The 26,867-nt window shown below is 37.9% G+C and overlaps 1 protein-coding gene across 1 annotated transcript in view; it reads right to left on the bottom strand.

Moving 5' to 3' along the window:
- Positions 1–26,867, bottom strand: part of PLCB1 (phospholipase C beta 1) — a 593,106-nt gene that overhangs the window by 182,624 nt on the left and 383,615 nt on the right. Inside the window, exons 5-9 of the mRNA XM_058181309.1 lie at positions 23,091–23,170; positions 17,741–17,794; positions 16,040–16,115; positions 6,614–6,714; positions 3,898–4,064 (exon numbers count right to left, since the gene is read on the bottom strand). Coding sequence (XP_058037292.1) covers positions 3,898–4,064; positions 6,614–6,714; positions 16,040–16,115; positions 17,741–17,794; positions 23,091–23,170 — 478 coding nt within the window. The remainder of the gene's footprint in view (positions 1–3,897; positions 4,065–6,613; positions 6,715–16,039; positions 16,116–17,740; positions 17,795–23,090; positions 23,171–26,867) is intronic.

The raw sequence follows: 26,867 nt of genomic DNA, 5'->3' as shown, positions 1-26,867 counted from the left end.
TGCTCTACGTGGGGCTATCCTTGAAGAGCATTTGGAAGCTTCAACTGGTGCAATGTGTCAGTGCAGGCAGTTCTTGGAGTCCCTAGGGGGTCCCATGTTACACCACTACTTTGCGGGGTGCACTGGCTGCCAGTTTGTTTCCAGGTACAATTCAAGGTGTTGGTGATTACCTTTAAAGCCCTGCATGGCATGGATCCAGCTTACTTGAGGAACCCTCACTCTCCCCACTCAGAGTTGCCCACCCCACCTGTGCTGGCAGAGAAGGCATGCTGTGGGCCCTGTCAAGTCAAGAAATTTTGGCTGGCCAAAATTTGTCCAAGAGAAGAGTCTTTTCTTTGGAACATCTTACCCCCTGAGGTGAGAATGGCTCCCACCCTTCTGTCCTTCGAGGAGACTTAGCTCTTCCAGATGGCTTGGGGCCCTAATGGGGGAACATCAAATTGGGGGTGGTTGTTGAATTAAAAGGCATTTTCAGCATTTTCCCCTTTGGTTCTGCTGATAAACATCATGGGGATTTTCCTCCAAAAAGTCATCAAAGCTTAGCCCTGCAAATTGAACTTTCGTGGGGCTCTCGGTTATTTTATTTATTTATCGAGTACGTATTAGATAATATATATTAGTATAAGCATGAATTGAATACATAAAATGAATACAATTAAAGGGACCATTAGGACAGGGATGGTAGGCATACTGATGCTCTTATGCACGCCCCTTACAGACCTCTTAGGAATGGGGTGAGGTCAACAGTAGACAGTCTTAGGTTAAAATTTTGGAGGTTTGGGGAAGAAACCACAGAGTCAGGTAGTGCATTCCAGGCATCAACAACTCTGTTGCTGAAGTCATATTTTCTGCAATTGAGTTTGGTGCGGTTTACCTTAAGTTTGTATCTATTGTGTGCTCGTGTATTGTTGTGGTTGAAGCTGAAGTAGTCGTTGACAGGTAGGACATTGTAGCAGATTATTTTATGAGCCATGCTTAGGTCATACTGAAGGCAGCGTAGTTCTAAATTGTCTAAGCCCAAAATTTCGAGTCTGGTGGCATAAGGTATTTTGTTGCGAGTGGAGGAGTGGAGGACTCTTCTTGTGAAATATTCCTGGACACGTTCAATTGTATTAATGTCTGATATGCAGTGCCGGTTACTATGAAGTATGACTTACTTCGGATGAGGTTTACATCAAACACTGTATTGAAAATAATGCTGCATTATTGAAGTATATTCCAAGTGAAAAACAGGGCCTCTTATGTGCACAATACTTTCATCAGAGTATGCTCCATTGTGCATATAGGTGGGATAAAATAAAGCCTTGACAATAGTTGACATTTCAATAGATAGCTATGTTAAAGCTACAATAAATTATTCTACCTTATTCTAGCAACAAAATAAATTCTAAAACCATCTAAAACTTGAAAGCCTGGATGTTGATCAATTTCTTAAACAGAGGGGGGCAAACACCATTCCCAATGGGAAGATACTCCACAGTTTTGGAGCAGCAGATAAGAAGGGGTCTTCTTGGAGATGACAGAAAACCTGAGTCTGATAGCAGGACATAATCTAAATTGCTGATATTAAGAAGTAAACAGTCTGACAATGAGACAGATAGTTTTGTATGGTCTAAACCAGTGGTGGGTTGCCCCCAGTTTGGACCAGTTCTATAGAACCGGTAGTAAAACTGGCAGGAGGCTCTGCCCACTGACCTAAACGTCATCAAATGTGATCTGTGCATGCGAAGACGAGCACGTGCATGAACGCTGGCATGATGCGAACCAGTAATAAAGGTAAGTAGAACCCACCCCTGGCCTGAAACATTTAAATTTTGAAACTGTGCTATTATCAAGGATAGCCAACAATGACAAAGATTGTTCTTTCTGTTTAATCATAATAGTTTAGGGGTTTCTAACCAAGTGCCCTCCAGGTATATGAGATTTAAATTCCCATAATTTCCAATCATGTTGTTCTGGTAAGAAGAAGAGTCTATAGTAGGAAAGCAGCTCAGTCTTGGATAGTGGGCTAGAAGGGAGGGAAAAAAAGGAAGATTTTACTTTTAAAGTTGGTTTATCTAAGAGGGTTGCAGAGAGGCACTTTACTGCTAGTGAAAAAGATCAGAGAGCCAGTTTGGTGTGGTGATTAAGGCATCACAGTATAAACCTGGAATCAAACCTGGTTGACCTTCACCAATCAGTCCCTCAAGGAAGGAGTCAATAACAAAGCACTTATTTTTTTTTTAATTTAAAAAATGCCTATAAAACTCCAGGGACTACTAAAGGCAGTCACCAGTACAGGAAGGAAGGAAGGAAGGAAGGAAGGAAGGAAGGAAGGAAGGAAGGAAGGAAGGAAGGAAGGAGGGAGGGAGGGAGGGAGGGAGGGAGGGAGGGAGGGAGGGAGGGAGGGAGGGAAAGGGAATATCTAACAACATTCCAAACTTAATAAAGCCCTTTTCAGGACTTGGAAAAAAATTTCAACCATTTGTTGGGAAGTTAAAGTGCTCAGAGAGAAACAAAAACACATGTAAAATCCCACTTTAGTTCTAAAATGAAGACATTTTGGCTCAGGAGGTCTCAAAAATTAAAGCTGAATTAGCCTTTTGTTAATTGGCAGCTTTGGCCAATAAAATGATTACTGATTTCCCTAAAAGAATACCTTTCCCAGGAGATGATGGAATGCACTTTTTTAAAAATTTGTATTTATATCCCGCCCTTCTCCAAAGACTCAGGGCGGCTTACACTATGTTAGCAATAATCTTCATCCTATTTGTATATTCATATACAAAGTCAACTTATTGCCCCCAACAATCTGGGTCCTCATTTTACCTACCTTATAAAGGATGGAAGGCTGAGTCAACCTTGGGCCTGGTGGGACTAGAACCTGCCGTAATTGCAAGCAGCTGCTGTTAATAACAGACTGCATTAGCAGTCTGAACCACAGAGGCACAGCCTTCTATCTGTTCAGAATCCCACTTAGCATAACTACAGGTAAACCACAGTTGAACCTAAAATTTCCATTGCTCACCAAGGAGTTATGAAGTGAGTGCTGCCCCATTTTACAACTCTTCTTTGCCACAGTTGTTAAGCACGCCAGTTGTTAAGAGAATCAACTGTTTGTTAAGCAAACCTGGCTTCTCCCATTGACTTTGCTTGTTGGAAGCAGCTGGGAAGGTTACAAACAGTGACCTGAGACAGTACAATTGTCCTAAATAGATGCCGGTTGCCAAGTGCCTGAATTGTGATCATGTGACACTGGGGACGCTGCAATGGTCGTATGTAGAATGGTTGTTTAGTCACTTTTTTCAGTGCAGTTGTAACTTTGAACGGTCACTAAATGAATGGTTGTAAGTCAAGAACTACCTGTACCATCTTACCAGTACAGAGGAGACTGTACTAAAACCACCACTGGGATTATCAAGCCACAAGAATCTTTTGCTGCGACTCAGTGATATAAGGATGGTTTTCTAGATTACCCCCCTCCCACATACAGTATGCTCCCCACTGCAGTTTTTAAACTCTAGTAAATTAATTATTGTCCTGGTGATTACATTTACATTGCCCCAGTGGTGGGATTCAAGAACAACCGGTTCTCTGCCCTAATGATTTCTTCCAACAACCAGTTTGCCAAACTGCTCAGAAAGTTAACAACCGGTTCTCCTGAAGTGGTGCGAACTGGCTGAATCCCATCACTGCATTCCCCTGAATAATCTATCCTGTGAAGTGAAAAGCAACAGGGAAGCTTAACTTGCTTTGTTCACTCAACAAACGTATTTAATCTGTAACTATTGAAAAATCTTAAGCAGGCATGCTAATAATGTCACTGAATATGAACTGGTATGTACTACAAGGCATAGCTGTCCACTGTAATTGCTTGGAGCCAGAACTGGAATATAGAAGAAAATGACAAATACTGACCTTTCTTTGCCAAACTATTATTGGGTTCATATTTTTCAATCAGTTGTTGAACCTGTTCCTGCTTCAAGTGCGGATAGAGAATTTCATTTAATCGTGGGTCTCGCTGCTTGAAGTTTATAAATTCCATCATCTGGTCAACAGTTAGATACGGTCTGCTCTTTGCCCCTCTGATAAAACATTAAAAAAAAGAAAGAAAGAAAAGGGATGTGAGCAAGCATCCTACATATCTCCTTCTGTTATGTTTCCTGGAATGAGCTAATACATACAAGAACAAGATCTTGAATGCATAGGCTCACACCGATAATGGACTAGCTGTTTGATTATATTCCATTTTATTGAGCTTCATATAACTTCCTCCTCTCTCCCATTTTTTATTAAGACTGGAAGGGATGGAGAACCCTGCCAAGGATGGTAAGTTTATAACTTGAGGGCTGTCTCTAAGCCTGAACCTATAATGCAGAGAAGGTTGATAAGCTGAACAGTTACTCTTAATTTTACTGGATCTAAACAAAGTGTTGTTCCTGAACAACTGTGGCAACTCTAGAGTGGGCATTGGTCGGACAATCTGCCTTCACTGTCTTGCTTATAGAAAACATAAAACAGAATCACAAAAATCACCCCCTTTGTCCCTTTACAATCCAATCAGAATGTAAAAGGAACCAAAAAAACCCACCAGAGATAAATTACATGTTATGATTTCTTTGCTTCTCTGGGGCTCATGGATCCCAGTGAAAAGCATGGAAAAAAAGCACATATTAATTGGGCGCATATGAATCTTCCCAAATTTTAATCTTAAAAAGGAACAGGAAATCTCAAACCAACAAAACAGAAAACTGTTAGTCAAGGCAGCTGATTATCAGTAGCAGCTTTTGAACGTTTTTTTTTTTTCAGCCAGTTTACCATCGAACCAATTTTTGCTAAGTTAGATTAGATAATAACAGAGGAATTTAATAATAAAGATCTGCAATGGATGCAAATTAACATCGATTTTGATCTCCTAGCACAGTGATGACAAACCTTTTAGACACCGAGTGCCCAAACTGTGGGGACACGTATGCATGAACACGATCGTGCGCGAACATGTGCAGACGTGTGCATGCATGAACATGCGTACATGCATGGATGGACATATGCACATGTGCAGCAGAGACCTAAAGACCAGCTGCCGAGCAAGAGGCGGGGCATCCCAACACCAGCAGCGCGGCAAGAGGTGAGATATTTTTCTTTTGTGAGCTATTGTTTCGTCATTTGTAGGGAAACAGAAGCTCACGGAAGAAACACCATGGAGGTCTGACCTGGGGCAACGGTGTGCATGCCAGCAGAGAGGGCTCTGCGTGCCACCTCTGGCACCCGTGCCGTAGGTTCGCCATCACGGCCCTAGCACAAGCTTTTGACACCTTTTGGTGGACAAGTTTCTTCAACACATTTTCTAGGGGAACAAGTGTCACAGGAGGAACAGTGATCATATGAAACGTGTAGTACTGGAGTTATATAATCTCCCATTCTTGGAGAAAGGAAGTTCTCTGCTGTTTTTCAAAGCTAATTAGACACTTTTCGGGTTTACACTGGTTTTTATTCACATGCGGAGTATGTGAAAACGAATACTGGTTCCTACGACTGCAAGTTTCCCAAACCTGATTTGTAAGATGTGATTCTTTTGTAAACCATTAAAAATTAAATAATGCCTTTCCCAATGTCACATGGGACAATTTGTTAAAGGTGAAAGCATCCCCATAATGATATCCATTTTTTTCTGTTTGACCCAAACTCATCAGATCCTCATTGGTTCGCTTAAAGCAGCCACCACCACAAGTTCATATTTGCAAATAGGCCTGCCGCTTTTCTTCATATCATCATCAAATAGCATCAAGACATAGTGCCACAGAAGCAGCATCTAGCAACATCCTTTAAGGAGAGAATAAGAGTGTAATGGCTAAACCATCAGAAAACCAGACTGGAAAATTCTACGTAACTCACAATGCATGAGAAAAGAACATGTGTAAAAAAAATGCTGGCACCAATTTTTAAAAATTGGAGCATTTTTGAGAGGGAAGATACAAAATACAGAACTTGAAGAGAGTGTGGTAGCAGAGAAAAGAATTTAATTCTTTGTCCAACCAGAGTTGCTGCATTTCAATTATATCCTCCTCCAATTTTCTTTCCCTCTCTTCAGATTAATTCCAAATATATCCACATTGCTGTCAGTATTCTCTCTCATGCATCTACAGTTAAAGTCCCTCTAAATTCCAAGGAGTTCCATACCAAAGGCATGAATATTAAAAACATAAGAAAAGGAATACATTTGATGTTCACTGTTAAACTGTTTTGGGTTTTCCATAATATTAGAGTATGAAACAACAGCAGCTTAGCTGTCAATTGAATTTTATATTGAATGCAATAACTGACAATAGGCACTGTAGTGCACTGTCTTGTGACTTATCTTTTTGCTATGTTGAAAAGATTACCAGGACATGTACTGGGTACTTCCTGACCACTGGAGTTCAACCTAGTATATGCCAGAAAAGATCAACAGAAGTAGCCGAGCCTGACAGAAACATTGTGGTTCTCAGAACAGCTGATAATAGCCAAAATATCCCAAACCTTGGTTGATCAAAAGATGATGCTAGAACTGGAACAAAGCAATTTGCCATTGGGGAAAAAAATGTTATAACTAATACAGAAGTGAGGACAAATGTAGGTTTCTATAACTCCTTACAGTTCTAGGAAGATGTGGTCAATTTCAGGCCGAGGACAGAAGTTGCTCAAAAACTCCCTGTATATTTCTGGAGTGAAGTCCTCTTGAGGAATTGAATCATTCTGGAGAGGAATTAAAATACAGCATGTAATGATTTCTCAAAGTTGTTGTTCTTTTTCAATTGTTCAGTCTTTCTCAAAACTTTCAATCTGCTAACTGTTCTACTACATTTCTTCTAATTTATTTGGTTCCTGTATCTCCTTGGAGTTTTATTTCAATACTTGTTACAGAAATAGCAGAGCCATATTTGTATAGAAAAGCAAAGCCAAACGCTATACATTGAATCAATCTTTAATAATGGTTACAGACCAGAATTAAAAATTAAAATTTTAAAACAAAACAAAACAAAACAAAACAGAAGAAGATATACTAGTATATTAGAGTTAGTGATGAGGTCACCAATAAGCAACCAAAATCTGTCTAATTTTAGAACATAATAGAATAGAATAGAATTTTTTTATTGGCCAAGTGTGATTGGACTCACAAGGAATTTGTCTTGGTGCATGTGCTCTCAGTGTACATAAAAAAAAAGATACCTTCATCAAGGTACAACACTTAATGATAGACATAGGGTACAAATTTAACACTTAATGATACAATACTTAATGATAGTCATAGGGTACAAATAAGCAATCAGGAAACAATATCAATATAAATGGTAAGGATACAAGCAGCAAAGTTACAGTCATAAGTGGAAGGAGATGGATGATGGGAACAATGAGAAGATAAATAGTAGTGCAGATTTAATAAATAGTTTGACAGTGCTGAGGGAATTATTTGTTTAGCAGAGTGATGGCGTTCAGGAAAAAACTGTTCTTGTGTCTAGTTTTCTGGTGTGCAGTGCTCTATAGCATCGTTTTGAGGGTAGGAGTTGAAATAGTTTATATTCAGGATGTGAGGGGTCTGTAAATTTACAGACAATAAAGCAGACTTTAGCTATGTTCAAAGAAACTATTTTATACTGATCCAATAGTAATTGCTGTACTTATAAGATCTCAGAATTTCCCAGATCTTTTGTCAGATAAAGAGTTACAAAATGAGTCCATGAATCCTTATAGAGGGTACATATATATATAACAGAACAAGAGCTGTGGTTTCAATGGCCCCTTGTCTACAAGGGCACAATCTCAGCTCATATGTGACTTTTATGTATTGACCCTCCAAAACTGCTGTGGGGACAGCATTACAACATGTTAGGATTAGCGCCCTCTGAAATTTAGAAACAGTTAATATAAATGTCTCACTGGTTTGTGAAGCAAGGCCTGACTGCTCAATAAAACATTCTTGGATAGCATAGCCAAATCCTGTTGAACCTCCTGGTTTTTAATACGCTGTTTAAATGTACCAAATGCATGCTCATAGCCCATCAGTAGGAATTCTTCCAAGATGTGGGAGTTTTTAAAACCCATGTTGATTTACAATTCTCTTCCGTAAGGAGGAGGCTCAGACCTGCACCCTATCTTCTTATACCCATTTTCTCCCAGTATCCCGAGATCCAATATGACTTTTTAAAATTCTTCCAGCAAACAAAGTCAGCATCCTATTTTTACTTTTTAAATGGGTCAAAGATATCTGAAATTATACTTGAATACCTTGAGACTATAGCCTTATCAGAAAAAAAATGTAAAATACAATGAAAATTTGATTTAATGGGTCAATTTGAGAAGGGGTTGTCTTTCAGTCTTGAAGAATGTGAGATGGGAAATCTTTAAATCAAAATTTCATAAATGTCAACCCTCAATCCAATTTGTTGTCATATAACAATGTAAAGGAAGCAGTTGGAAGTAGAATGTAAATTATACGTGGTGGAATTATTCAATTTCCCCACTTCAAAATTTATTTTCCTACAATCAATAAGGACTGCAGAATGAATTGCTTGTACTGCACTATTTATTTTCTGTAAAAGTTGAAATAATATAAGACATTAAAATAACTTATATATCTCCAGAATAACTGCAAAGTCAAAATCAGCATTTTATAATTAGTATGTAAAAATATTTCTATCCATCTAATAGAATCATATATAACACCCTTTCAGCTATGCTGTTAAAACCAAAAATTTACAAGTTTCCATTATTGAACAACTTTCACAAATTGGAGCACTGTATGTCATCTTGATTGCTCAAGACTGAACAGCCTCCTAAATCTGTTTTGCTAGATTTACAAAAAGACTTTACTTTACTTAAAATACGAAATAAATTTGTAACAAAGATCAACAACTGTTGGAATGGACCATAGAGAAATATTGTCTTATGCTAAAGAAAAGAAAGAAAAATTGACTTATTTGACCATAGTTAAGAAGGGAGATGCCCTTCTGACATCTCCCATCTTAATGCGTTGTGTACTAGAGTTTGTTTGTTTTTTCTTAAAGGAGAAATGTCTTTGTTTATGATGTTAAACTTTAGATTTGGTTTATTTAAATGAGGATACTGGGACCTTTTTATGCCTTTTAAATGGATATAGCCTATAATTGAGAAATCAAGTTTTACATCTGTTAATTAATTTTAATATTTTAAAGCTTTGGAGTTTTTGCTCCAAACTGGACAATTGGGTAAGAAGATTTAATTATTTGATTTGTTTATTACTACAAGATGAGTTATGGAATTAAGAGTTCTATATTTGTAAATTAAAATGGTGAAAAGATCAAGAAATCATTTATACTTGGGATGAGGGTAGGAAGTTGCTTTCTTAAAAGGCAATTTTTTTGCATTCTTTTTCTTTTTTCTTTCATCGGTTATTGTTTTTTATATAAAAATCTTAATAAACTTATTTTTAAAAAGACTGAGCAGCTACCGTATCTCTATGGTCCAAATGCTATTCTGATCTGCTTAGACTAGAAATGTTTTAATTATTAATGGATGTTTTATTTCCTCTCTGGGTTTTTATCTTCCACCAGATAGTGAACTCCCTTCCTATTCTTGCCATATACTTCCTGCCAATTAACTGTTGTTGTACTGTTTTTATTTCCAAATATTGCTCTAAAGAAATTTTCTCAACTATCAAAGTAGTTTGAAAAGGTCATCAATCTGAATGAAACTGACTGAAATTGAAAACCAGTTACCCTAAACCTTCTAGTGCCAATCAAGAGATATTTTCTGACAATTGTAAATCTTTATCCATTATTGGTCAATCACAAATCTTTTCCATATAAATCTTCTGTAGAGAAGAAACTACAGGTCAGGCATAAAACTTGTACTGCCTATAATGGCAATCACATGATTGAAGTATGCGGTGGAGGTAGTTAATGAGCTGTAAAGTTTTTTCCGGCACCACTGTAATTTCAAATGGTTGCTGAATGAATGGTCAGTAAAATGAGGATGACATGGTACATACTCCAAATTAAAAATACACATTCTGATTCTAAGGTCTGAATGTTAGTAATGATTACAGACCATTGTGAATGAAGGATGTGAGTCATATAACATTTAGCTTTTTGCACTAAGTAATATATTTTAATGGGGTTCTGATTCACAGTTTTTCTCTTTTTCTCTAGTTAATTCTTTGCTACTTCGGGAGAGTCACTGACAAATGTTGCTGTAATACACTATGTAATACACAACATTATCAGAAATGTGATAAAAATCATTATGTAGAAAGTATCACAAGAGATAACAAAAGTAATTAAGCTGATGCAAAATTATAGAGTGATCGGTAAACGATGTTTGCTCATGGGAAGTTACTCCTGAAATGTCAAAGTAAACATAAAAGGTTTTGCTGAAATATACAAAAAATGTAGCAAACGTAGGTCTGGTTTGCTTAAATACTGCTGTGTTGAGACTCTAGGGGGCGGTGCTCATCTCCGTTTCAAAGCCGAAGAGCCAGCACTGTCCAAAGACATCTCCGTGGTCATGTGGCTGGCATGACTAAACGCCAAAGGCGCACGGAACACTGTTACCTTCCCACCAAAGGTGGTCCCTATTTTTCTACTTGCATTTTTTTTTTTGCAAATTTTTTTTATTTTTCCATAATAATTCCCACAATTTGACCAGTGTACAATACAATCACTTATCCAACAATCAGTCCTATACTCAAATTATACTCAGTCAGGGCTGCTCGACTGCCACTCCCCCCTTTAATCCTTTCTTCCCTTCTCATCCTTCTTAAACTTCCCCCACCACCTTCTCCTCGCTTTCCTACTTCCCCTCCTCTTTCCCACTTCTCACTACCATCCTTTCTAACCCTCTATCTTCTCCTTCTTCTCCTCCTCCTATCCTTTCTTCTCCTCCTTCTTTCCTCCCTACCCACCTACCTACCTACTTTCTTCCTTCTTTACTCCTCTTTCCTTACCCTTTCCTTCGGGAGTGTTTGCGAGCAGTCCCGACATTACACCATTCAACTTGTTTAATTCTACCATTATTCCTGTACAATGGCAACCAATCAATTTATAGTCTTCCCTTCCCGCTTCCTTCCCCGAGTCTTCCCAGAACAGAATACAGGGTATTGTAACTAACAAACATAATCTAAAATATAACATAAAACATATTCCATTTCACACCATCACACTATCAATTCCCTTCTTTCTTAAACTAATACATAATAATTCCTAACTTCACTCAAAAACTAATTGATATTTTTTAATCTGATACTTATTTTGAATATAATCAATCCACTTCCTCCATTCCAATATATATTTTTCTTGTGTACAGTCTTTCAAGTAGGCAGAAATTTTTGCCATTTCTGCTAAATTTGATACTTTACTAATCCATTCTCCAATTGTAGGTAAGTCTTCTTTCTTCCAATATTGTGCAATCAATAATCTTGCAGCAGTTATTAAATTCAGAATCAGTTTTGTCTCTATAACAGTGCAATCTGAGATTATTCCTAATAAAAGAACTGTGGAACAAACTTGATCTTCTTTTTCAAAATGTTCTGCATAATCCACCATATTTTTAATCCAAAAGGCTTTAACTTTTTTGCAAGTCCACCATATATGATAATAGGTAGCATCCTCACAATCACATCTCCAACATTTTGCTTTCACATTTGGATACATACATGACAGTTTTTTAGGATCTAAATGCCATCTATAAAACATTTTATAAAAATTTTCTCTTAAATTTTGTGCTTGCGTGAATTTAACATTCCTCACCCAAATTTTTCCCATGTTTCTAACATTATAGGTTGTTGAAAATTTTGTGCCCATTTTACCATACAATCTTTAACCAACTCCATTTCTGAATCAATTTCAACCAATACATTATATAATCTCTTTATATGCTGTTGACCTTGATCTTTTATTTGTTTTACCAGATTATCATCACTTTGCCTTATACCAATTTTCTGATCTATTTTCCATCTAGATTGCAATTGTCCATACTGGAACCATGTATAATTTCTTCCTTCATCCTCAATTTCTCCCTAGATTTCAACTGTAATACCCCTTTTTCCATAGTCAAAAGCTCTTTGTAAGTGATAACTTCCATTTTTTGTAATATATTTATATTCTCTATCATATGTCTGGGGATGGTCCATATTGGTATCTTTCCATCTAACTTATATTGATATTTTTTCCAAATCCTCAACAACGCACTTCTGACCATATTATTCTTAAATGTCTTATCAATTTTCTTGTCATATATTACATATGCGTGCCATCCATATAACAAACCATAACCTTCTATATTCAAAATCCTTTCCTCTGTTAAATTAATCCAATCAGAAATTAAAGTTAAAACAACTGCATCATAGTACAATTTCAAATTAGGCATTTTTAAACCCCCTCTTTCCCTAACGTCTTGCATTATTTTTAACTTTATCCTCGGTTTTTTACCCTTCCATACAAATTTATTAATCCCTTTTTGCCATTCTTGTAAATTTGCATCTTTCTTCAAAATTGGAATCATTTGAAACAAAAATAAAAATCTAGGCAAAACATTCATTTTTATAGCTGCCACTCTTCCCAACAATGATAATTGTAACTTCTTCCATTCTCCATTTCTTTAATTACTTTTCCCCACAATACCTCATAATTGTTTTATATAATTTTACATTCGATGCTGTAATGTATACTCCTAAGTATTTAACCTTTTAACTACTTCATATCCAGTTATTCTTTCTAATTCTTCCTCTGATGTGTATTCATATTTTTAATTATCATTTTGTCTTCTGTTGATTCACTTTAAACCCAGATACCTTACTATACTGATCAATTGTCTCCATCAAATATACAGCTGAATGTATTGGTTGAGATAAAGAAACAACCAAATCATCTGCAAACGCTCTTAATTTATAATCTTGATTTTTAATTCTAATTCCTTTTATTCGATCTAAACCACGTATCTTACTCAATAATATTTCCAAAGTTAGAATGAATAATAATGGTGACAAGGGACATCCTTGTCTAGTCCCTTTCTCAATCTTGAAAGATTCTGTTAATCCACCATTTACTATTATTTGAGCTGTTTGCTTTTGATATATAGCCTTAATTGCTTGAATAAAATAATCCCCAAATTGCATTTTTTCTATTACTTTAAACAAAAACTGCCAATCCAATCTATCAAAAGCTTTTTCGGCATCCAAAAAGAGGAATGCTGCTGAAACCTGGCTGTTTCCTTCCAAATATTCAAGTAAATTTACAATTTGTCTCATATTATATCTCATCTGTCTCCCCTTAATAAATCCTGATTGGTCATTATGAATTAATTGATTCATCAGTGGCATCAATCTATTCGCTAGTATCTTAGCAAATATCTTATAATCAGTATTTAAAAGCGATATTGGCCTATAATTCTCTGGTTTAACACCATCTCGATCTTCTTTAGGTATTAATGAAATAAAAGCTGTCCTCCATGAAGGAGGAGCTTCTCCTCCTTTGTATTCTGTTAAATAACTCCTTAAGTGGTACAATCATCTCATTTTGTAAATTTTTATAATAAGTAGTTGTCAAGCCATCTGTACCTGGTGCTTTATTCGCTTTAAGCTGCTTAATTGCAAACACTATTTCCTCTGAAGAAATTAATTGATTCAACTCTTCCCTTTGATCTACTGTAATTTCTAAAATACCGTGGTCCTGTAAATATCTATCTATATCTTTATCACTAATCACATCTCTAGAATATAACTTAGTATAATATTCTAAAAAAGCTTTTTTAATCAAATTTTGCTGATATACTTCCTTACCTCTATATTCTATTTTATCAATTATACGTCGTTTCTGTTTCTTTCTTAATAAATATGCTAACCACCTTGCATTTTTGCATTTTTATGTGCTTTCCAACTGCTAGGTTGGCAGAAGCTGGGACAACTAACGGGAGCTCACCCCTTTACATGGCACCAGGGATTCGAACCGCTGAACTGCCAACATTTTGATCAACAAGCTCAGCGTCTTAGCCACTGAGCCACAATGCGTCCCTCTCGGTTTGATATTAAATGTGCCCAACTTCAGCTTTGTAGTTTGTGGATGGCTATCGGTCAGCCCATTAGGTAGACCAGAATAGAAAACCAACTCTACTAGAAGACCAAAGCTATATCTTATGGAGATAGGCTATAATAACAGAAGCTTGCCAGCCTGATTGTGCTATACCTCCTCCCAAATTTATCCCAATGAATCAGAGGGAGCCTGCCTGAATTGCTTCTGAATGTTATCTTATTTCCCAGGACATAATTTTCAGCCCTCTTTGCTTATGTAAACGTTCTTGCATATTTCTGCCATGGTAATTTCCCTTCCTCTTTATACTATTAAAGCTGCATAATATTTTTCTTGCTGGTGCCTTTTTTTTTGGTAGAATTCTTAACATCCCATATGCATTTTTGTGGCATGTAGGAGGAAAGCTTACTAATCAGATAATCCTCAGTGTCTCTCCCCATCAAAAGGAATCAATGTTGCCTGCAGGAAAGAGACTGATGAGACATTTTTCCATATTGAATGCTTTTGTCTACTGTCAGCACAGATCAGGATGTTCTTGAAGGTATTAATTAAATAACTTTATATTTTTCCTTCCACAAAGATAAATTCCACATTAATTAAACCAAAAGTTGGCAATGTATCCTCTATCCTCATACATCTGCTCACCAGGCTCTCTCAATTCCACCCATCCACCCAGGAGTTTCTTCGTCTCTGGTTTGGCTATCAGTAATCAGGGTTTATTTTCCTAAGCACTTATTACAAATTCTGCTTCTGTTCAGGTTTTCTCTGGCAAAGTCCTTTTATCGTTCCAAGAGAGAGAGATTTTTTTTTTTTTGGTTTCTACTGTTGAGCCTTACGTCTAAAGATTCACATTGCATTTTTACTTAATTGGTGTTTTATAATGTAGTCCTTAAAAAAGTTTTTTTTCCAACCAACCTAATTGGAAAGATAGTGCATACATAATTTCAGATTCAAGATTTCACTCTCCAAAAAGTGTAGGAAACTGTCAGGAAAATTATTATTTGCCTAACTAGTTGGCCAGGCAATATATAAACTAGCTATGTATGTTTGTAGAAAGGCATGATATTGCTTTAAGGCTGTGCTGCATCATGCAATCATCCTGATTGGTTGAGCTCTGTGGCCAATGTATAAAAGGACTACTAAATTATGGCTTGTGGGGAATCTACATGGATGCTACAGCATTGTAACCTAATGACATGCTGCAACTGTATATTTGAGGTTTATGATCATTGCTTGATCATGGCTAGTTACTGATTCCTCAAGATACTGACTGTTGTGTATTGAACTGTGTTTTGCCAAACTGAAAGAAGACCTTGTTTGTTTTGCAAGTCTACATTGGTAAGAAGACTGACTGACTGACTGACTTTATATGTGTATGACCTGGAATTGTTTTTGGACTATGACTTTGCCTTTTCCCTAAAAGTAAAGGAATATCAAACCCCAGTTTGTCTGCAAGTGACTGTTATTGTATACAACCAGTCTCAGTCATTTTCATGCGTAGGGTGCTCTGCTCAACAGCCCACAACCTTGGTTATGAACCCAGATTACCCTTAACAGAGACGAAGTGCCACCGAGAACCATCCTTAGAGCATTTCTTACCTTAAAATTCAAATTGAAAACTTTAGGTTGTTTGGGGGAAACATATGACATGATATTCTCTTACTCTGTTGGAATTTGACAAAATGCTGAATACATTTCTCCAAAACATCTAAATCCCTGTTGAGGCTCTGACATATTTTTCTTGTTCCTACCCCCAGTGCTGCTCGCTAAAACAGCAGCCAATATCTTTCAGTAAATAAGCCAGCTAAGGGTAGATATAGCAAATTGGCCAAGTTGGAATCCTATTAGAATGCTGAACGATAGGATATACCCAGAGACTAGCATATAAACTCGGTGCCTGACAAATTCTAGAACTGACACACATTAGACCTAACATCAGAGTAGCTGGATTGTATGGCTGGAAGAGAAGCAGAAGCCAACATTTCTTATTAAAATCAGGCAAAAAAGGTTTCAATACTTACTCTACCAGATGGAAGATTACAAGCTTCCAATGCAGTCTCAACACGCTTTCTGTCAGAGGAGAATAAGCGATAAATGCTGCAAAATAGAAAAAAAGAGAAATGCTCTTCAATTAATCCCTCATATATTCTTGGTTTGCTATCTGTCTAAAAGATTGCTTCTTTCTTTTTCTTTCTTTCTTTCTTTCTTTCTTTCTTTCTTTCTTTCTTTCTTTCTTTCTTTCTTTCTTTCTTTCTTTCTTTCTTCTTTCTTTCCTTCCTTCCTTCCATTCTTCCTTCCTCCCTCCCTCCCTCTCTCTCTCTCCCTCCCTCCCTCCCTCCCTGCCTCCCGAATTTCTGTACTTCGCTACCTCTTTATTCATATACTCAGTGGCATCTAAATTTATCAGAGAATATCATTTCTCTCCATCTAATTTTAGAACCAATTCAGACATTACAGGAAAAAAACAACAACAGTTACCCTGCATTATTTTGGACAAGGTGACCCCAGCAATGTTAAGTCTCTGAAACTTAGGATGCACAATTTTTCAAACCAAGTTTTATATATTAGTAAGATATATTTTGGAAGTAGGTAGATGGGTGAATGATCCTGTTCGAATGAATTTGCCAGAAGATAATTATTGCCCTTTCAGTTCTGCATATATCATTATGCACATTCCCTTCCCAAACGAGCTCAAATAATATTCTAGAACCAGGTTGGAGACCCAGCTTATATTTGTGAAGCACAGCTCCTGTCGTCACTTGCTTTTGACCCATGTTGATGAAACTTGGGGTTCAGCAATACCTGATTTCCATCCCTATCCTAAAGGCCAAAATGCTGATATCAATCTATGGTCTACCCAGTGCTTTCACATTCATTTCTGCCACCCAAATACTAATCTAGGAAACTACTGGGCTGTCATTAGTAAATAAACTGAAAGGCCTTGCACATCCAATCTTTATGAAATAAATCTGATTCACTCTTCAACTTTATTTTTATGTACTTCAGCCATGGTTTTTTCCAATTCTTCATTTCTGAAACAAAAATTTTGTTCCCACTGTGGTGATTAATTTAATTCTGAGCGATATCCTTCTACACTACAATTGGAAAACCTCTATGACTTGCCAGAGGCATTATGTTGCCTAAAGTAAAGGATTAAATGCCTCCCATTCCTTCTATTCCACATAGGAAACAATCAACAAGTAGTTGACCATACATCAACATTGGTTATGTCATAATGTATTTAGTTGCACTTATGGGTAATGGGCTAATTAATATTGCATTTCAGACTAGCTATATGAGAAACATGGCTCTTCTGTCTGACATCTTGCCATGTATTTTGATCTCTCACAACAATTATTCTGGTTCAATGTATGTTTAATCCTTGGGAGGCTTCATGCGATTGAATGCCCTTGTGTACTTATATTTCTTTTACACAACAAAAGTTTTCAGTCGTGCCTTCTTTGTCACATGCTAACTATGTTGGCATTCCTGTATATGGTTTGCAGAAGGGGAGCATGAGTTCTTCTGTACATACTAAAACAACCAAAGACAACCCCCATTTACAATCTGAAATGGTATAATTCAGACACAGCTTGACCATCATACAGTGAAGAGCACTACACAATCATGAAATTTCACGTCCTGCTGTTTTTAAATGGTGCCTAGCAAGTCAGTTTCATAATACTGCAGAACATGCAATGACACAATGGAACCCAACTTACTTCTTCAAAGGGATACGCCCATCTGTAGTGACTTGCAATTTAAGTTTTGTGTACCTAAGGAACAAAATAATGTGCTGGTGAGAAATTATTTGCAATCACAATATTAAAACTTGCTTTATCTATTGTTTACCATAAAACAACCTTGTACTTTGTTCTATTGAAGAAAATTCTAATCTCACCCAAACTGTTTCCAAGAAAAGCTTAATGCATCTAAACATCAAGAAAATGATCTTTATCTGTAATGACATTTCTAAGTGCACCTTCTCAGGGAATAATCGAGTCCCCCCAGTGTTTAAAACAAAAACAGAATTTTGTTCAAACGGATTTGTTTCACACTATTTTTACATGTTTCTATTATACGTATATGAATTCTGTATTGTACAGAATACAAATCTGTACTCTATTCATTAAAAAGACAGGTTATGGATATGGGAAACTGGAAGACTTCATCTACGCAGAGATTGTGCAGTGAGTCCTGCAGTGGACAGATGGCCTTGATGACCTTTTAGGTGAGTTCCACGTTCTTGCATTCAACCTGCTAATGGCACATTTCTATTCAAACAGTCCGCTCTTATCAGGGTGGCTTTTAGACCCTCTTTAGCCATGTGAGAAAGTCGTTTTTCTTTTAGAAGTAGGAATGTAGGGTAAAAACAGAGGGACAGACTCAACTGCTTAATTGGAAATAAATGTAAATAACATAGGGCCCCATGAAGTTTTGAAAGGATACTTTACTTAAACAGAACAGGCCTATTAATGGTCACCAGATGCCTTCTAGCTAGATATGTATGTATGTATTCATGTATGTGTTCAATTTTTATATCTATCCATCTCAGTCAATGACCAGGCTTACAATAAAAAAAAAATACATATTACAATCAAAATACTAAAACATTTTAAAACAGTAGAAACAATAGAAATGGCCAAAATAAATATACATAGCAGTTGAGATACTTGACCACTTAGCAATATAGCTAGGAAACGGGGCCCTTAACATATTCAGCACCCCAGGCATGGGAACACACCCAGGTTTTTAGGGTCTTATGAAAGGCTAACAAGGTTGAGGCCATTCTGATCTCTGAAGAGCAGAGACCACTGTGGAATGGTGTGTGTAGCCTGTGTTCTAGTCACAGCTGACACTCTATGGCTGATGGGATCTGCCCATTCTCCTGAATCTGGATATAGTGCATCCAGAAGATAAACCGCCTAGTAAGTATTGGTGAATAATCAGTAGGAGACAAGTATGTCTACAGTGCTTACCACAATAACCTCTTGGCTGGCGGGGTGGAGGGGAGGGAGGGGAATAGGGGGGGGGGGGGGAGATGAAGGATCAATGTAAAGGAATGATTGAAGATATGTAATTAAGAAATAGAAATAATTTGAAATGAAAGCGGGCTGCTCAGCTGCCATTTCAGAAGGGAATGGAAAGGAGAGGAAGGATGAAGAAAGTAGAAGAAAGTAGGTAGGAAAGAGAGAGGTAGAAAAGGGGAAAGGAGAGGAAGAAGAAAGGGGAAAGAGAGAGGGTTAGAAAGGGTGGAAGAGAAGAGTAGGGAAGGAGGAGAGGATGTAGAAAAGCGAAGGAGAGGAAGGATGAAGAAAGTAGAAGAAAGTAGAGAAGGGAGGAGGAAAGGTTTGTTAAGGAAGGAAGTGGTAGCTGGGCAGGCCCGAATAAGTAACAAATGAAAATTAATGATTAATGTTGAATAAGAGACTGTATATTGAATAGGTTGTTGGAAAATGAAAATAAAACTTTTTACAAAGAATAACCTCTTGGCTGGGTACCACACTGCACGACTGAGCTGCCCTGCCTAAAGCTCCCTCTGCACTGACCAAAATTGTTGTAGGCAGGCTGACTCTACTTCATGTTGTAGGCAATCCCAAAGCCACCCAGTTTGAAAGCACTTTAGCCAGTAATGAAAGAGGGTATTGATAAGAGCCTTTTCTCATAGCACTGATCTGAAGTGGTTGAGGCCCTGCAGATTGCTTCAATTAAATCAAATGGCCTCTTTGCTTTCCGAAATCAAATGACGCCATCTCCACTGCCCCAAAACACTTACTAGAAATGAATCTACATTGTTTCATAGAAGCTTATTACTGTATACACTCGTGGATAAGCCTATCCGTGGATAAACTGAACCCAGTTTTGGGGATGTATTTGAGTATCTAAAATTCTTGGCTTATCTATGAGTATGTGATATACAACAGCCACCTTATACATAATGAATCAAGCTGTCAGGAGTTGCAGAAATGATGGGAAGAGAGAGGCGATACTATGCTTCCAATGTTTTTCATTAGTTTTACCCCCTAAAGTTAAGAAGCTGGCTTGGAAGTGAGAAAAAAAAGGGGGGAAATGAAAATAGCTGTAGGCAGGATTAAACCCTCTGCTGAAAAATTTCAACTGCCCTTTTCTCCACATTCACTTAATCTTCAAACAAATCCTTCTCTTTCTTTTATTGGAAAATCCTATCCCTTGTCTATTCTCCTGTGATATAAACAGGTTAAACAGTACGACTTATTAAAGTACAAGTATAATATTTATAATTTTGGTTTAAAGAAAATATCATCATCATCATCATTATCATCATTATTATTATTATTACAATTAATTCATAACACAATTCGAGAAATCTTGACAATGCAGTTAATCTGTACTTCTTTAGTGGAACCTAAATCTGAGTATCAACAATTTCATTCTTTGCATTACCCTAATCCAGTAGATTTTTCAAAAAGGATTCAACTACAGCAGCGGTCTCCAATTTCCGTTAGAAAGTGGGGGAGGGAAACCGGGTTGCGTGAGCAGTGGGCCAACACACAAGCACACGCAGCTCAACTTGTGCAACTTGAGCTGCATACAGATGTGGACATATGCTGGCCCGCCGTTCACACAAATCAAATTGTGTACACATGCATGCACCCCAGCACGGCGCTCATGGGGCCCCGTTCCAAATTGGCCACAGCCCGCTAGTGGGCCGCGGCCTGGGGATTGAGGACTTCTCATCTACAGAGCAGGAAACATCCATATGGAGCATGCGGTGTGCTGAAGAGCTGTTCATTCTTTTGTGCATTACATTTTCTACCGAAAAACATCATTTCTTTTAAAATGTCACCAGGATTTCATTACATATGCTTGTGTGTAACATGCAGTTTAAATATATCTCCATTTATTCTTGTTCAGTCATCTGCATGACTGTAGATAAATGTGGGTATATTTAGGCATTTCCTCTTTAAGCTGAAAAAAAAAATGCCAACTATTTTGGCCCCGGGATGTTGTCATCAACACCACCCTTTGTGCTTTTGTTTCGAAGCCCTCTGGATCAACGCATCGTGCCTACAGACTTCACAGGAACAGATTTACAGTTATTTTCTTCTGAGGGCAAAGGCACAGGCAATTAAGAAAGGGAGGTGGAAATCTTGTAGCCCTTTATTGTTCAGCTAATAATAGATAGCACATCATAAGGAGATAAGCCTGTCACTTATTGTTTATAACCTTAAGCAGCAGTATCAGAATTCCAGATCTGTCAGTTTTCAACCAGCCAGTTGATAAGAAAATGAATATGGTTTTCTTCGAACTGGCCACTATTATTTATGCTATGTTGACTGGCAGGTTTAATGCTAAATATTGTTACCACCGCAGATCCATTGAAGTGAAGATTCAAATGAATTTTATTCAGAATTCTACTGGGATTCAAAGCTGGATCTATCTGCCAGAATCAATCTCCGGAGGAAAAAGCTGGGTGGTGGTAGTGAAGGATGGAGATTGCTCCTATAGTTCCATGCTTAAAGGTCTTCTATATCTTTCTTAGATATAAAAAAGATATATAAGCTAGTGGTAGTCACAAGTTCATTCCAGGACAGGCTGAAAAAGGGGCCTCAATAGTCTAACAGAGCGGCGTATAACTTTAAGAAGATAAGGTTTTCATTGTTTATAAAAAAAGACCAGATCCTCCTGCTGTCTTATAAAAATTATAAAGTAAATGCCATATCCATCTGCTTCCAGTCAAATCTGGAGAAGTTGTCTGATCATGAATAAAAAACAGAACAGACTCGTTGTCTTATGAATCCCTACTGCCAAAGGATTCAAGCTGATCGTTTAAAGAATTTAGTTCAGGTTCCTGCTCTAACTTTTAGTGGAACATCTCTCAAGGTTCTCAGGAGACTTCTCAGGATGTTGCCGATTTCCTTCTTTACTTGTGAAGTGCCAAATGTATCCCACAGAGATCCTTCCTGAATAATAGAGCTTTCTGCCACATAACCATCAATAAAGATGAAAAGATTTGCCCTCCTCATGCATAAGCTAAGTGACAAAATTGTGGGCTTCTGCATCCAAATACTTCACAATCAGGAACACCTTGATAATTAGAACTGCAGAAAAAAACAATTGCTACCAACCTGCCTTCCATTTAGGACCTGTATACTGCACGAATCAAAAAGAGGGCTGTGAAAATATTTACAGATCCCTCACATCCTGGACACAAACTGTTTCAACTCTTACTCTCAAAACGATGCTATAGAGCACTGCACACCAGAACAACTAGACACAAGAACAGTTTTTTCCCGAATGCCATCACTCTGCTAAACAAATAATTCCCTCAACACTGTCAAACTATTTACTAAATCTGCAGTACTATTAATCTCATTGTTCCCCATCACCCATCTCCTTCCACTTATGTCTGTAACCTTGTTGCTTGTATCCTTACGATTTATACTGATATTGATTGTCCTGATTGCTTAATTGTAGCCTATGACTATCATTAAGTGTTGTAAGTGTTGTACCTTGATGAACGTATCTTTTCTTTTATGTACACTGAGAGCATATGCACCAAGACAAATTCCTTGTGTGTCCAATCACACTTGGCCAATAAAAAATTCTATTCTATTCTATTCTATTCTATTCTATCCTATCCTATCCTATCCTATCCTATCCTATCCTATCCTATCCTATCCTATCCTATCCTATCCTATCCTATCCTATCCTATCCTATTCTATTATGAACTATATTTTTGGGCCAAACATGAATTAGAGTCGCTTAGCACACTATCTGCTGCTGTAACTTCCCTTGTATATTCATTCCCAGAATAGGAAGCGTATTACATAAAGTGTTAAGATGGTGCTAACAAAAGCTCAGACTACACCTATTTGACTCATCATGGCTGCGCTTCTTAGTTCTGTTTCTAAAAAGACGTTCAGTTTGCCGTCTCAGTGAGAAAGGAGGAAAAAGCATGTTTAGAGAGGCAGTAATCCATCATCATGAAAACAATTGGTAGCAATAATTCTTTCAAAAAAAAAAAAAAAGGAAGCTGACACATAAGAAAATGAAGCAACTTCCCGCACAATAAGAATTTTGGTACTTACGCTTTTTCCAGAAAAGCATCCCTGGACATATTCTGTGCCAGCAGGTTTGTTGCCAGACTGAAGATTTCTTCTGACCATTCCTAAACAGAAAAAAAAAAGAAAAGAAAAGAAAAGAAATTTCATTCAGATTCATCCAGATGAACTTCTCTTCAAGGTTCTCTTTGAAGGGTGACATCGGGGTTTAACTTTCCCTTAGGAAAACAATCAAGGTTGGTGGAAAGGAATAACAAACAAGCAGAAATGGACAGGTTTATGGACAGGTATGAAACAGAATGGGGTAGAAAGGATGGCGACTGGAACTGTTGTGTTAATGGAGAGAATCAAACAAGAATGAATAACAAGAAGTACGATCCCATTACTAACAATAACATCATACATTTATATCATGTTTTGGACATTCATATAATCCTCCACTTATAACCACAATTGAGCCCAGAATCTCAGTCACTGATGAAATGGTCATTAAGTGAGATGCCACCTGACCAAACCCACAATCTCAGCTCTCCTAGTTGCGGTTATTAAGCAACAGTGTGCGTCGTTCACCAGAATGTCAGGAAGAGGTCCTAGGCCTCCACGATGTGGTTGGCAGAGAGAAGGTTCAGACCTTCCAACACAACTGGTTGCTCAGGTCCTCTCCCTGCCTGACCGGAGAGAGAAATCACAATAACCTAGGTGTTTGCTAGCATTTTCAAACATTTGAGGTTCATTTCTCCAGGGTACTGAAGGACAGACCACAAATCTGTCAAAACACTGGTAAACACTATTGTTCTGGAAGGCTCAAAACCAGGGGTGAAATCTAATTTTTTTTTACTACCGGTTCTGTGGGTGTGGCTTGGTGGGCATGGCAGGGGAAGGATACTGCAAAATCCCCATTCCCACCCCACTCCGGGGTCAGTTGAGTAGTTGAACTATTCAAAATTTCTGCTACCGGTTCTCCAGAACCTGTCACAACCTGCTGGATTTCACTCTGCTGAAAACGTTAACAAATGTCAGAATTTCCCCCTCACCCACCAGTGTCCTGAGCCTTTCAGAACAGTGGCATTTGCTAGCATTTTTCCCTCCCCTCTCTGGAAGTTGTGGTGTACCTGTTTCAAATACTATTTTACAACAAAACCATAAGGAAGATTTGTATTATTGTCTCAACAGTGTAAGCAGGCAGAGGTAATACTTAAATTTGGGCCTTTGGGGCTCAGTTTTTGAGTCTCTGTATTTTTTCTTCTACCATTCAATCATGTCCAATTCTCAGAGACTGCCTGGGCAAGGCCCTGCAGTTTTCTTGGCAAGGGTTTTCAGAAGGGCTTTGCCACTGTCTCCTTCCTAGGGCTGAGAGAAACTGACTGCAGGTATTGTTCAACATTCAGCCACAACTGGGACTGAATTTTCTCTTCACTAATCAATGCGGTCATCAAAGGACTCTTCATGTGACCAGATCTGATTTTATGACCATTTTACAGATGGCATTAATGACATAGTTGTTAAGCAAATCCCCTTTCCCCAATTAACTTTGTTTATTGGAAGCCTACTGGGAAGTTCGCAAATTGCAATCATGTGATTACTGTGGACACTGTAACCATCATAAATGTGAGCCAATTAAACAAGCATCCAAGCTGCAATCACATGGACCGCTGGGGTGATATGATGGTTGTACCTTTGATGAGGGCGGTAAGTCACTTTTCTGGGGCCCTCATTACCTTGAATTGTCATTAAACAAACGGACATAAATTGAGGACTAACTGTAGCCCAAGGTCACCCAGCTGGCTTTGTACCTAGGTCAGGGTTAGAACTCATAGGCTCCCAGTTTCTAGCTTGTTGCTTTAAGCACTACACCAAACTGGCTTCTACATTAGCTGTCTTTTATTAATATGCAAGAAAAGAACCATAGAGTTCAGACCTTCTTTTGGAAGGTTAATCAATAAACCTCTTGATGCTAATATGACAACCTCATTTCCATTTGAGCCACATTATGTAGCAGGAAGCTGACATATTTTAATGTAGATTTTACACATGCTCTAAGGGAGCATATACATGTACTAAGATGATTGTGGAGGTCACAGAATTCCCCATGCCAGCTGCTATTCCTTTTTCTTGATGGAAGTCTGATCTAATTCTTACTCTCATATTACAGTGACAGCAACATTCATGAGAAAGCAAAAGTATGCAAGAAACACAGCAGTAAATGGTGAATTAAATGCCGTATGACAAAAACAACTCCCAGCCAGGATATTTTACAAAACTGCAATTGGCCAGTTTAGGGAACGGGATTCTGCTGTGGATAACCGAGAACAGTGAAGATTAATTTGGACGCTATGAATTGTTGGTCACATGTCAAATCTCACTGAAGTAGCAGCAATCACATGTTTTAATTAAAGGTTCCCACGCTGTGAAAAACACAGATGCCCGGAGCCTCTCTCCCTCCTGCATACAGCATATTCTTCTTTCATTTCTTACCCTTATTCCCACATCTATGCTGATAGTTTAGAAAATCTCCTTGTAATCCAATCTTAAAGTCTGAGGCTTATTATATGTAAGCTTCCCTGCTGTGCTCCTTCAATATTTGGTCTTGCAAATTATCGTCTTGCCAAATAACTCTCTTCCCTTCCCTGAAATTCATAATAAATTCCAATTTACAACATTTCTCTAGAAACAATGGAAATGCACTTGTCTTCAATCTCCTTGACATAAAAACCTTCCCTTCTTAGTTCACTGTATAGTTGGCGACCACAATATTATTAGAACTTCTTAAGACAGAATCCTGTACAATACTACATAACACTTTAGATACTTGAAAACAGATGTTTGTCCCAAAGGTGCTTTTCAAAAGGCAACTGGACTTTGTATTTTTCCTGAAGACTTTTCACTTCTCATCCCAGAAGCTTCTTAAACATTTTCTTTAAAACTTAAGTTCACACTTTCTATTCTGCCTAACAGTCAGTCCTTCTACACTGCATTTAATCTCTTCAACCAACTCTCCTCACTCCCACTGAAAATTCAGAATACTACTTCTAATATCAAACTAATCTTACAAGTGTAATAGATATTAAAAAGGGAGATATTAAGAAACACAGGAAGCACTGAAGCATGTAGATCCTCCATATTTCGTAGGAAAGCAAACTCAGCAATTTAGCAACTCAGAATCTCTCTTAGGGGTAGTACAGATATACAGTATGATAAGATGTTCCAGATACTAGAATAGAATAACAGAGTTGGAAGGGACCTTGGAAGTCTTCTAGTCCAACCCCCTGATTAGGCAGGAAAACCTACACCACTTCAGACAAATGATTATTCAACATCTTTTTAAAAACTTCCAGTGTTGGAGCATTCACAACTTCTGGAGGCAAGTTGTTCTACTGATTAATTGTTCTAACTGTCAGGAAATTTCTCCTTAATTCTAAGTTGCTTTTATCCTTGATTAGTTTCCACCCATTGCTTCTTGTCCTACCCTCAGGTGCTTTGGAGGATAGCTTCGCTCCCTCTTGTTTCTGGCAGCCCTGAGATATTGTCGTGTCCCACTCCTCCGCTGACACCCGGGTCAGGGAAATCCGAATCAGGCTTGCCTCTGCAGCTCTGCCCAAAGTCCTAGCAAAGTCCTCAGAGCAGGCAGGAGACCAGAAAGTGACTTCAGCAAGATAAGTTCGACTTTGCCTGACTCAGAGACTGCCAGAAAGCAGATCCTTTATATAGGCCATGGGGTGTGGCTCCATGACTCAGCACTCATTAAGGCCTGCCCCTCCCTTCCTTCTGTTGCCTCTGCCTATCCAGTCTTCTGATGCGAGGGTC

This window comes from Ahaetulla prasina, chromosome 1 (genome assembly GCF_028640845.1).
Source record: "Ahaetulla prasina isolate Xishuangbanna chromosome 1, ASM2864084v1, whole genome shotgun sequence".
Lineage (NCBI taxonomy): Eukaryota > Metazoa > Chordata > Lepidosauria > Squamata > Colubridae > Ahaetulla > Ahaetulla prasina.
The sequence above is the reverse complement of the archived record's forward strand: the minus strand, read 5'-3'. Positions and strand labels throughout refer to the sequence as shown.